This window comes from Hippocampus comes, unplaced genomic scaffold (genome assembly GCF_001891065.2).
Source record: "Hippocampus comes isolate QL1 unplaced genomic scaffold, H_comes_QL1_v1.1 scaffold112, whole genome shotgun sequence".
Classification (NCBI taxonomy): Eukaryota; Metazoa; Chordata; class Actinopteri; order Syngnathiformes; family Syngnathidae; genus Hippocampus; species Hippocampus comes.
Window position 1 is genome coordinate 1,900,400 of NW_017805841.1, and position 12,704 is coordinate 1,913,103.

At 44.2% G+C, this 12,704-nt stretch overlaps 1 protein-coding gene across 6 annotated transcripts in view; it reads right to left on the bottom strand.

The window, feature by feature from the left end:
• magi2b (membrane associated guanylate kinase, WW and PDZ domain containing 2b) overlaps positions 1-12,704 on the bottom strand; it is a 122,936-nt gene that overhangs the window by 8,535 nt on the left and 101,697 nt on the right. For 4 of the 6 annotated variants that reach the window (XM_019888260.1, XM_019888257.1, XM_019888255.1 and 1 more), the window contains exons 12-18: positions 7,925-7,956; positions 6,151-6,343; positions 4,870-4,985; positions 3,091-3,283; positions 2,714-2,935; positions 1,411-1,596; positions 945-1,257 (exon numbers count right to left, since the gene is read on the bottom strand). In XM_019888260.1, coding sequence (XP_019743819.1) covers positions 945-1,257; positions 1,411-1,596; positions 2,714-2,935; positions 3,091-3,283; positions 4,870-4,985; positions 6,151-6,343; positions 7,925-7,956 — 1,255 coding nt within the window. The remainder of the gene's footprint in view (positions 1-944; positions 1,258-1,410; positions 1,597-2,713; positions 2,936-3,090; positions 3,284-4,869; positions 4,986-6,150; positions 6,344-7,924; positions 7,957-12,704) is intronic. The other 2 variants (XM_019888256.1, XM_019888261.1) reach the window with 1 other exon arrangement.

Below are 12,704 nucleotides of genomic sequence, written 5' to 3' on the forward strand. Positions count from 1 at the left end.
TCTTGTGCGTGTGTGTGTGTGTGTGTGTGTGTGTGTGTGTGTGTGTGTGTGTGTATATATAAGGCACGGGTCACTAAAAAAAGCTTTTGAAATTTTCATCATGCTTTCACTTGTAAAATGGGTAGAAAGCCACAGCTGGGTTGGAGTGCTACTCCAGAGTGCGTACGCACGTAGAGTGCGCACGCACACACACAACTCACTGATAGCTTGGATTCGTGCATTATACAAAGGACACCTCGAAGTGAATTATTCAGTGTCACCGACTGGATGAGCCGAGTGGTGAAACTCAGCAAAGTTGAAAAAGTCGGGAACTTACTGTATACAGCAAGACCGTACTGGCACACTCAAGACGAGGCCTCGACAGTAAAGACTTGATTTGTCACAGTTAGAAGCCCTTCGGTATGGAAAGTCGTTTGAGCAGTCATTCAACATGCAGCTTAAGGTTGATATACTCGTACGCGCTTTGTCCTCACTGGTAGGACTGCCCATCCATCTGACCTTCATCTTCCTACCATATATCCACACTACCATCCATCCATCCATCCATCCATCCATCCATCCATCCATCCATCCATCCAACCACCCTACTCTCCGACATACATCCACCGCACCAAAAAGGGTCGCGGGTGGGCTGGAGCCTATCCCAGCTGACTTCGGGCAGTAGGTGGGGTACACCCTGAACTGGTTGCCAGCCAATCGCAGTGTTACCTAACATCAAACATAATATCTGTCCATCTCACTGTCATCGATCCATCTACACATCTATACCAACATCAATCCATCCTACGTCCATGAACCCTTCTGCCATATCATCCGATCCATCATAACTTGCCCTGAATCCATGCACCCACCCAACCATCCAACCTACCGATCACCCTACTCTCCATCTATTCTGCATCCATCCTACCATTCACATTCTTTCTGCTCCTCTGACAGTGTCATACCTTCCGTCGTGTAGGTAGAGCTGCGGCGGGGGTCCAGAAGGATGGCTGACAGGGCTCTGCTGCGTTCCAGCCGTTGCCGGGTGTGATGCTGCTGTTGCCGGTGGACAAATGAGGATTTGGCTGGTCTGGGCTGGTGTCTGAGCAGGCTGGATGGACGCTTGTCCCGTCTGAAGGGCCATTTGACCCGGCTGAGGAGCCGGCTGACCAGGCAGCTGGGCGCCGCTTTGACTGGTCAGGGCTGCGGGGTTGGGCTGGGTGCCATGTTTCTGGGTCATGGGGCTCTGCTTTCCTGAGCCGGGCCCAGATTGAGAGCCTGTGAGTGGAAGCATAAAATCACCTGAGGTGAAGAGCTGCGCTGGGAATCATTTATTCATTCGCTCTTTGGATAGAATAGACTAAAAAGTCCACTTATCATTCAAATGAAAAATAGTTTTGGAACACTACAACACACAAGCCGCGCACTTGCCTTCTTCTGGTATGATGTGCAGCGTGACCGTGAGGCCGGCGTCTTTGATGAGTTTGACGATGTCGGCATGCGGCATGCTGATGATGGACTGGCCGTTCACCGCCAAGATCCGGTCGCCCACTTTTAGTTTGCCACATCGGTCTGCGGGGCTGCCCTCGATTATTCGTCCAATTTTATGGGGCACAGCTGGAAGAACATGAAGCAAGAGCAATGAGAAACAACTACGCGATGCGAAAAAGAAAACAATGCCCTGTTTTCTGTTGGAATAGTAAACCATTTATTCACAGAGTGTATCACATCAAAACAAAAAAACTGAATAAAAATATTGTAAATAAAATAAAAATATTTGAAATATAGGTACAGCTATTTTTAGATGAGCATGATAAATAGTACTCGACACTGTTGATGAGTAAAGGTGTTTTGTTCATATCTATTGTCTAATTGTGATGCATTTCAACTGCCAGTCATCAAAGTTCATTCACCATCTGCTGGAATTACTCATTTTTATTTTAAGTTTTACGTCTCTTTGTTCCTCTAAAATATTTCGGCTAAATTTACTTACATTAGTTGCTAGTTTACTCTACTTTTATGACTTGGTGTGGTTGTTCTTACTCAATAATGTAGACATGTGAAGGCATCACTTTTGCGCTTGTTCAATGTAATTACAATTAAAATATAGCTAAAATGTTGACAATATGCGGCACGGTGGACGACTGGTTCACACGTCCGCCTCACAGTGCAGAGGTGTAGGGTTCGATTCTGACTCCGGCCTTCCTGTGTGGAGGTCGCATGTTCTCCCCGTGCCTGCGTGGGTTTTCTCTGGGTATTCCGATTTTCTCCCACATTCCAAAAACATGCAGGGCAGGCTAACGGAATACTCTAAATTGTCCCTAGGTGTGATTGTGAGCGCAAATGGTTGTTCATCTGTGTGTGCCCTGCAATTGGCTGGCACCCAGTTCAGCCTGCTGCCCGAAGACAGCTGGGATAGACTCCAGCACGCCCACGACCCTCGTGTGGATAAGCGGATTAGCAAATGGATGGATTGATGGATGGATGTTGGCAATGTCCCTGTGTGTGTGACTGTGAACTGTGAAACAGACACATTTTATTAAGTTGTAAATGTAACGAATGCCAACTCGTGCTGACATTACTCTCCGTCAGGCTTGAGGTTAGGTTGGGTAGGTTGGATAGATACAGTAGGCAGTTTGGATAGGCAAGTACTTAGGTATAAACTGTAGGTTGGATTGGTTCGACAGATAGAAAGGTAGGTTGGATTGATAGGTTGGTGCGGAAATCAATTTACTGATGACGGCAGCATTCTCCGGCCTGTTGAGGGAGCTGATGATGACGAAACCGAAGCCTTCGTTCTCCTTGCGGTGAATGAGCACGTCACTGGTGTGCAGGGCCGAGCCCTCCGTGGCCACGGCCACTGCGGCGGGGCCCGGAGGCACGCCGTCGTTGCGGGGTGAGCTGTGCTGAGTGGACACTAGGCTGGGGCTGCGGCCGTTTACGGGGCAGTTTTCACCTGGAGGGAGACAATTGAATAAGCTCTTGTGCAGCTTTATAGAAGAGAGCTTCTCACACTTTTTGGATAGTGGGAAACCTTTTTTCACAATCCTATCATCAATCAAACATACTCGATGTTCTTAAAAGCCCCGAAATGTCTGCCCCCCTCCTCACCGGGCATGTGCAGTCTCCTCCTCACAGTCAAGCTGACTTGGCCGTTGCGAGCGGCGGCGTGCATCAAGTCGATGACAAACTTGTGCGGCTTCCCGGCGACCACGTTTTTATCCACCGAGATGAGCTCGTCCCCCGGACGGAGTCGGCCGTCGCGCTCGGCGGGGGTGTTCTCGATAATGGCGCCGATCACAATCTGTTTTGGGGACAAAGGTGACATTAGTGTGATCGGCCGCAGCAAAGCGGCAGGCTGGGCGTGTCTGTGGTTTGCATTGCAATGAGACTCCACATGTTAGCAAGGCATTGTTTAGTATGGGAGGCAATTAGTGAATGTCAGCAGGGGGAAGGAACAAGCTTAGCTAGAGTAGATTTTTCAGGTATCCGTACTTAAGTATATATTTTACTCCTAACGTTTGAAAACAAGTTCACTCCTCCAAAAAGTTAAATATATTGGGCTTCTATGCCTTTCTGTGGTTCTTCCAGTTACTCCATTGCAACTTGCTTTATAAGCTAAGTGACCTCTTTTCTCTCATACCATCCTGTCATCAGCAGGCTACAACTGAGATGTAGACAGACTGGAGGAGTGACAGAAAGGCAAAGAAGCGAAATGTGACCTTGGAAACTTTGATGGGTTAAGCACCTGTTGTGAATCCTGCTGTTATGTTGCTATTACTTATTCTTTTTTTTTGCACGTGTTTGGTTAGATAAAGGGACTGTAAATATACTCACTGGCCACTTTATTAGGCACGCCATAATCAAAAATTCAGCCTTTCCAGAGAGAGCGTTGTCAGAGAGATATATTCCAGAGCTTGTACTTTGATCGACGCAATGTTAAAGTTCGTATGAGGGAAAATTGATTTGTCGAATCAATTCTACATACCACAGAGAACCCTGCCAAATTTCATGATCATAATGATCACCAAGCAAATAAAAATGGCCTGAAGAAAAAAAAAGCTGTTCTCACCGCTCTTGAACAGTGTGGGCTTGCTCAACTGTCAAATGTCACTCAAATACCTCTACTCGTGCTGGAAAAATAGATGCTACTTTGTCTTGCGTTTTTAATATGCCTACACATGACTACGAAAACATACCCGCATACAGCCTCCGAGGTTGTCGCAGGATTTTTCCATGTTACAACAATGAGTCGCTCTAAATTGGCCATGCTAGCCCAAAGTGCCGTTCTACACATTGATTGTCACATTAGAGTGATTATTTTCCCCCTGGCTCTTCTGTTTTCTCAAAGTGACTTGTGCACACTAATGGCCAACAACGAGGCGCTCTAAAGCAGCCACGCCAGCCTGAAGCGCCAGTTCACACGTTTATGAAGTCTGACTGATTTGTTTTGCATGTTTTATGCACTTATCTTCAATCATGTATAATGTATTCAGAAACACTTTACAGGGTCTTGAAGGAGAATGCGGGGGGTGGGGGGATCCGACTGTGTTTAAAAAAAAAAAAAAACAACAACAATAAGAATTCTGTATCTGCACTTGACATCCATTTATCCTTTTTCATTTGCCGCAGGATTTTCTCTGGTGAAGTCATTTCGATGATCTACAATGAAATAAATTTTGGGTGACGGGTGACCTGGAACCTCTCCCAATTGGGCAAAAGGCTGAGTGCACCCTGGACTGTTCGCCAGCTGGCATCCTTGTTTGTGTAAAGGTCAACTTGAAATTGCTGAAGTGGCCAGTGAGCGCACACGTAGCGTGACATGAGGGAGGCTTTAAGACGCTGGGTGAAGTTTAAGTAAGCGTGAGGTCCAGCCCGTCCCATACGAGCCTTGTCACGGGCGTCCGGACTCACAGCCTGCACGGCCTCGTCTCCCCCCAGGATGCGGAAGCCGAAGCCGGTCTTCTCCCTCAGCAGGTGCACCTCCACCTCTTCGTATTCTGGACCTGTTGCAAACATGTCAGTGTTAAGAGTTCTTTCTTTTGCCAGGTCAGTCATTTAAGAACATTTTCGCATCCAATTTCAAAGAACCTATGCAGAATATACAGAAACGTGCAGTTGTTGTGTAAGTTATGGTGGTCTTGACACAACATGTAATTGTAGCTGTTGTGAAAGTAATTGCTACATCTTATTTAAAACTCCCAATAGCTCCTGAGCACCCCCTGAAATGTCTTTTTTCTTGTCCCAGCCACTTATTTGTCAAATATAACAAATGCGTTTTTGAATTCGTTATTTTTCAGTATTATTTTGTTGATATGTCCTTCTTGTAATTGTTCAAACAATTTGATCATGAAAACTAAGGAAATAACTTCAAGTAAAATTGAAAGAGCAAACAAACAGAAAGTACAATGTGTATTTATAAAACTAAATTAAAATAACTACAGTATAATGATAACAAAAAATCCCATCAAGAGATAAAGATAATAATTGAGCTACATAACTCACAAGAAATGGCATCAAGTTAATTGCTTTGACCTTCAGGAATATAACCACAAAATAACATAATAATCCATCCATCCATTTTCTGGACCGCTTTATCCTCACAAGGGTCGCACGGCGTGCTGGGGCCTATCCCAGCTGTCTTCGGGCAGTAGGCGGGGGACAACCTGAACCGATTGCCAGCCAATTGCAGGGCACACACAAACGAACAACCATTCGTGTTCACAATCACACCTAGAGACAATTTACAGTGTTCAATCAGCCTGTTTTTGGAATGTGGGAGGAAAACGGAGAACCCGACGCAGGCACAGGGAGAACATGCATACTCCATTCAGGAAGGCTGGAACGTGGATCGAACCCGTGACCTCTGCACTGTGAGGCGGACGTACCGCCCAAACATACTGATAGAATTTTTTTCCCTACTTTTTATTCTACAGATTGCTCTTGAACAGTTAGAATAGCAGCTGCCATGTAGTCTTGAGCAATAACACTGTTTTACAACCCTGTAACTGTGACTCTGTTGCTAAAGTAATACTAAAATTACATTAGGATTCAAATAAAATGTAACTTTTGAAATTTAACTGTGCAGGATTTTACAAAACACGGAAAACATAAATTCTGAAATGACTCAGCTATGTGCTTGACCGGGCGCCTTGATGCAAACAAACTCACGTCGGCTCTCGTAGATTGCCCTGGACTTCTCATAAAGGTCATAGGGGTCGGGCTTGTTCAGATCGAAGCCTTCGGTGGAGTCTGGTACAGATGTGCGGTGTTGGGGCTGGTTGGGGAAGGGCGTGCCTGGAGGCAGGACAGGACCTGACAGGTTGGCCTGGGGGCTGCCGTGCGGGTCCCACTGGTCAGGTAACTGCAAAGAAGACATCCAACCATTCATTGCCCCAACCGCTTATTCTCACGAGGGTCACGGGCGAGCTGATACATATCGCAGCTGTCACACAGCCTGAATTGGTTGCCAGTCAATCACAGGCAAAGAAAACGATGAATTCAATATATAAAAACTTTCATTATCTGTACTTTAGCACATAAACTTCCCTTGAGGGATTTAGGAAGAACTACAGATGAATATTTTGCAATTTGCTGGTTATCATGTTTATGATCAACCAATTTACACCAATCAATTTTGCATTACAACCGTGATGATTATCTCAATAATTTAATGAGTCCTAACCCGTGTTTGGCACAGTGCTTGCTTCGAGGTTTTTCTCATACAATCAGCATTAATAGCTTTTGTGGCCATTTTATTAGTTACACTCGCGCATTCCAATAACATCCAATACAATAACAGTTGTTTACAGCATAATTAATTAGTAGTCGTCAAATGCTGGTCGAAAAAGAAAAATGCTTAGTTTTGATTGACACCATCTGAGTGTATTTTTTTGGGGGGGGGCGGACACCTGACAGCATTGGGTGGCCAAATCTATTATAACCGGACACACGGACAAGTCGCGAGGACCCGTGGCTGAAAATGAACAGGGAGTCAGCTATTTCGGGTCAACTCGTACTTTGACGAATGCCATAGTGGTCATTTTTAATTAGCACCAATCAGAAGCAGCTACAGTATTTACCATGGGTGGGTGATTGCCAACCTCTTATTTTTTTTTCCTATGACTTTTAATGGAGGCGGAGCAAAGCATTAAAGTCTAACATTCATTTTCGGCCCCTGAAAAAAAAAAGTCCCCAACATCAGGTTCATCAATCAATAAAAGGACCCATGCCAAAAAAAGGATCCGTGAGTGGGCCGCTTTTAGTTAAAAGCAGCCATTTTGAGTGAATTTCACAGCTCGTACGTTTACAAAACAGCCGACTGTCATTCAAGTGTGTCGGAACCTCCAGCCACCTCATAAGGTTGCAGGTGACTTTATGAAGTTTTCTTCACGTGGTGACAAACACACTGATACAATCCTGAAGTCCACACGAGGACAAACAAGGACTTTAGGGATGATAAATGGTCTGTCTGCACCTGGCGAGTCAAATAAGTTCAAGTCAAGTTCGAAGCCAAGAATGTGAAGAAAAGAAAGCAAAGAAGCCAAGTCCAGACAGTTCGTCTGGATGATAGATGATTGCCACTCAAGGAATCATGTCACCCTTAAAGTACGTGTTTTATATTTAGCTTCACTCACTCGATTATGCCGCAAAGACAAACAGCCGCTTGGCCGGGCGAAGGATACGATAATGAATCGATTCAATACCCACAAAGAAGAGATTCATCACGGCGGGATATTCGGCGTTAGTGCTCTGAATGAGGGATGATTGCAGAGGCTGGTGCAGTATGAAATCTGAAGGGGGTCGTGCAAATTGAAGATGCCTCCTCTTTTCATAACAGAGCGAAACCTCAAACAACTCTGAGGCAGCACGGCTTTTTGTGCCTCTGACTTGTTTCAGTAATGCAAGATGCCACATACAAATATCACGTAAACATGCGTCCTACCTGTTTGGAGGCCTTCCAAGGAGAGATGTGGCCTAAGGGGGGAAGAGAGACAAACATATTAGAACACAGAAAAGTGAAGACAGTTCGGGTTGTCATTAAGACGGTCTCGACAGAAATGAAGCGAGATGAGCGACATACAAAAAGGTCTCTTTCTTTCAACATTTCTTTCAAGTACTGCTGAAAAATATCTCACAATCTGCGCTAGTGAGTGCTTCTCCTTTGCAGAGATAATCCCTCCAGCCTCCATGTGTGACATATCAAGGTGGCCACAATAAAATATTTGAGAGGAATAGGCCTTTTGCGATATTGATAAAGGTTTCATCTTTGAGATTGGCGGCCATTTTTCTTAGGAGCACAAATCAAAGAGTTGTTTCTAATTTTGCTCGGCATAGTATAAAAACCAAATCAAGAATTGTGAGAATAAACGTGGAATTTCACAGGCAAAAAGTCACAACATGGTGGCAAAAAAAAAAAATCAGAATTATGTAAATACCTATTTTAAATTATATAGTTAAATCATAAAAAAGAAGTCCGTTTATGAGATACAATAATTTAATGAGAAAAGTTGCAATATGAGATTTTCAGTTTATTTTATGTGCATTAAGCTGCAATGTCACAAGAGAATTATTGATTTTGGGGGAAAAAAACAACACAAATTTTATTAAAAAAAACAAAAAAAAATACAATAGTTGTAATTTTCCCAGTCCTAACATTAATGAGAAACAAATATATTTTATGAAAATATAGATGTAATTCCCCGAGGAAAATATATGCAAGTGACAATAAATCTAAATTTTAAGCGATTAAAGTTATAATTTTATAAGAAAGGTTTTCTGACAACAAAACTTTTATTTTTTATGCACAGGAGTGTAAAATCTAACATCATGGCGGGGCTGTCCTAATATGTCGAGCAAAGTTGGATTTTTTATTCCTCTGTTTTGACTTTGTTTGTGAAAGGCTCCCTAATGTGCGCCGCTGTTGCATTTGTTCTCAACATAATTACATCATTAGCTGCGGGCGAAGGCACAGAACCCCCAACGCCCCCACTGCGCACATAACACACACACACACACACATACACACACACACACACACACACACACACACACACACACACACACGCGCACACGCACACACAACCAGTTATCTGTGCGAGTTAGACTGTATTTCACGTGGCTGGAGGAAGAGGGGAGCACTCCAGTTCTCACCAGCGCACCTCCCCTGCGACAGCGTACAATCAAAGGAGGCGAGCAGTCAGGCTGAGACCCCAATACATACATTGCACACACACGGGAGATGTGCTACATGCAATGTCTCTCTAGTATCAACATGTTTGTGAACTCGAACTGCGCAATCAGATATGCCAATCCCATAGCATAAAGGATGGACCTGTTCATGGAATTTTGTTTTTCTGATAGAAAGGCCAACAAGAATGAAGTAGCAATTTGGGCAAAAAGACAAAAGAAATACAGAGAGGGGGGGGGGAAGAATCACTGTGCTCCTTTGGCTAGGCACAGCTTCGATTACAGTTAGCTGAAGCGTATGCATTATACACCGCAGGCTAGCGGGTCCAAATTCATTCATAGCCTCGAGATCATTGCATGAATTGTCCCTCGGGGCAACATACCATATTTTTGTTACTGTTCAGCTGTCAAAACATGGTTTGGAAAGCATCGCGGAGCGCCGATGATGTGTGTGGACCCGACAACTTTTGTGAAAGCATTGTCGTCTTTCATACACTGGAGCCCTCATCCAGCCATTGCGCGGTCACGCTAAGCATAGTCACTGGACTAAAGTCTGACGTCCATATGTCTGTGGTAAAACTGCATTGTTGTCTATCAGAGAACACAAATGTAGCGCCGAGTGCAGCGTTCTGCTAAACACGAGTCTGCAACATAGCGTCGGCTTGGAATAAAATAAAAATACTGGGGTGCCTCTTGTTACTGGTCCAGTTTTGTTGAAATCGGACAGATGAATGTGACATCATTTTTTGCCCAACACCAGTTTGATGTTATCCTGCATTAGGAATATGCTAGGCCAGCTTTCCATATATGTGATCATTCATAAAACCCAAACTGTGGATGATATGACAAAGTGTTCTGTATAGCCAAGGCGGACCTGGCAACCAATGAGTTGTGAGGTTACAGGCGGGTAAATGCATGTGTGTGCAAATGTGTCGTCTTACGGCCACCCCGAGTGAGTCGTCGTGTCACTCCAGCCACCCCACTGAAAAGGTTTTGGCTTCTCGTAAGTCAAAGGCCGGCTACATGTCTCACTGTGAAGAGAGCTGACTGAGAGGAAGCGGCAAGTGGAGGCTTCTGTGGACTAAGCACCATCTTCTTGAGGGAATACGGGACCAAGAGGAAGCCTCAAAGGAACTGTAATAGCTCATTCGTAGGGAAAAATTCCTTAATGTGACATGGAAGGAAATTAGCCGGCTCTACGCGGCAATTGTCCACTCATATTAAAACGGAACGTCATCCTCGCGCGTGGCATTTAGGCCTCATTTAAATGCTAATCAAATTCATCAGCATATGCGGCGGATATGCGGTGCTCTCACGGGCGTGCGGCTGAATTGCAAATGAGCGCCTGGTGGAGAGCTTTTGACGCGTCAAACCCAACCCGCTGACTTCTGGACGGCGCTGGCTTCCCCGGCCGCTTTGGCCCGTGCGGCTTGGTTTCCGCCCGCCACGATCCTCGCCCTCGTTTGGCGCCCGGGAGAGTCTGTCTCTCGCTTGCGGTTGGATCGGCTTCAAGCCGGAATGTCAGGGGACGGAACTCAGCAGAAGTCTGGAAGAGCGCCCGCCACGAGGAAGCCAAAGCCTTTCCCGACAAACGCATGCGGCGCAGGTCTAACACCTCGTCTGTGTTCCACTAATGACCAGCGCTCTCACCTGAAATATTCTACATTATGGATGCCAAACGCCTTTTGGTTGTTTTGGTATACCGTATTGGCCCGAATATAAGGCGGCCCTGATTATAAAACGACCCCCTCTTTTTCAAGACTCAAGTTTGGCTTCTGGTTTTTGAAATGTAAATTACATCATAACTTCTCCTCAGCTGCCGGTTAACCTGGCCGATCTTCGACCCACTTTTCTCCAGATTGTCACTACGATTCTCCATTTTCTGTTATCTCTTCGATTATTTTCCTCTCTTTTCCTTCTTACCGCTAGTTTTTATTTTTCTTCTTCGTGCTACCGCTATTTTTATTTTTATTCTTCGTGGCAGGGGTTCACTTTGGCCTGGGGAGTCAAGTTCAGCATTCGCTTCATTGATATCTGGCGCCATCTAGCGTTGTGAATGGGTATAGTGTCTAGACCCCGAATATAAGACGACCCCCACTTTTTCAGTCTTATTTCAATGCAAAAAACACCATCTTATATTCGGGCCATTATAATTGCACCACATGCTATATGTTGCTATCCCGGGGTTAAATCAACTGGCAAGTTGATTTTGACTTTTTGATTTTCAAATTCAGTTACTTGAAATTAATTCTTGAGCTGGTTCGCAGTTTTTAGTCATTTTTATTTTTGTAGGGAAAAAACGTACTTATAGTTGCATTCATTCAATTTAGTGTCAGTTTACTTTGATAAACAATGTTTCAAAATGGTCACAATAAGTAAATATCAACAGCAAAAACGTACTTTGTTTCCCTCTTTGTAAATATATTGAATCCAAAAACTTTTCAAATGTATTTATTTTGACTCTCTCGACTTTTATATTTGGTTTATAGATGATTGCCCATCTGTCCTAAGATTATCGTTGATTAAATTGGCATTTCTCTTCAATTTAGGTTCACAAAAATCATCTCATTTTCATTATTTCTTTCATATTCATTCACTTAACCTCCACCTTTGTTTCCTGATAGGAAAGACAAACCATGTTGCGGTATTCCAAAAAGTAAAGATTGAAGATTTAAAGGTCATGAATGCTGTTCCTGTTTACACCAAACAAGAGTTTGTTTTGCAGTCTGTTCCCTTAGAGTAGACAAACTTAGACTTAAAACCAAGAAACATACGGAGCCATGATTTTTGCTGTTTTACACTGATGTGGTTTCACCGTTATTACCCACCCTCCCCGCGCCGCGAGGCCAATTCCGAACTATGATGAAGCAAGCCATGAAAATGAGTTTGACACCCCTGCTTTCAAAGACCTTGTCCTCCTTTTCATCTCGAATAGAGCAGCGAGACACACATAGCGTCGAGTCACAACACTTCCTGGTGTGTCAGGCTGATAGTCCCCGTGGGCTTGTTCTCCTTACTTGTTTGATAGCGGCAAAACATTGGTAAGGCGAGAGGAGGAAATGGCCTCCTTGGGGGGGGGGGGGCATGCGCATGTTGTTTTTCATGCATTCACATACACTGAGCTAGAATGTCACTCAATAGAACACGGACCTTAATCAAAAAGAAAACAATCCTACTCTGGATCACAACCATCCTAATAATCTATTTTATAGCTCCGGTTGTATTTTTTTGTTTGTTTTATTAAAGTCCCTGTAAAATGAAAAGAAATATGTCTTCTACATTTGACACAACACAGAAAAGAGTGTTAACAACCCTGTCAAAATGACATGGTTAAACAAAACAAAAATTCGTTTGAAAATTGTGAAAAATAAAGTTGTTTCCACTTTTGAACGCTGTCTGCTGAATGCACTGAAACCACGACCAAGACAAGGGCATGGAAAATCCTACAGAACCCCCCCAAACACACACACACACACACACACACACACACACACACACACACACACACACACACACACACACACACACACACACAC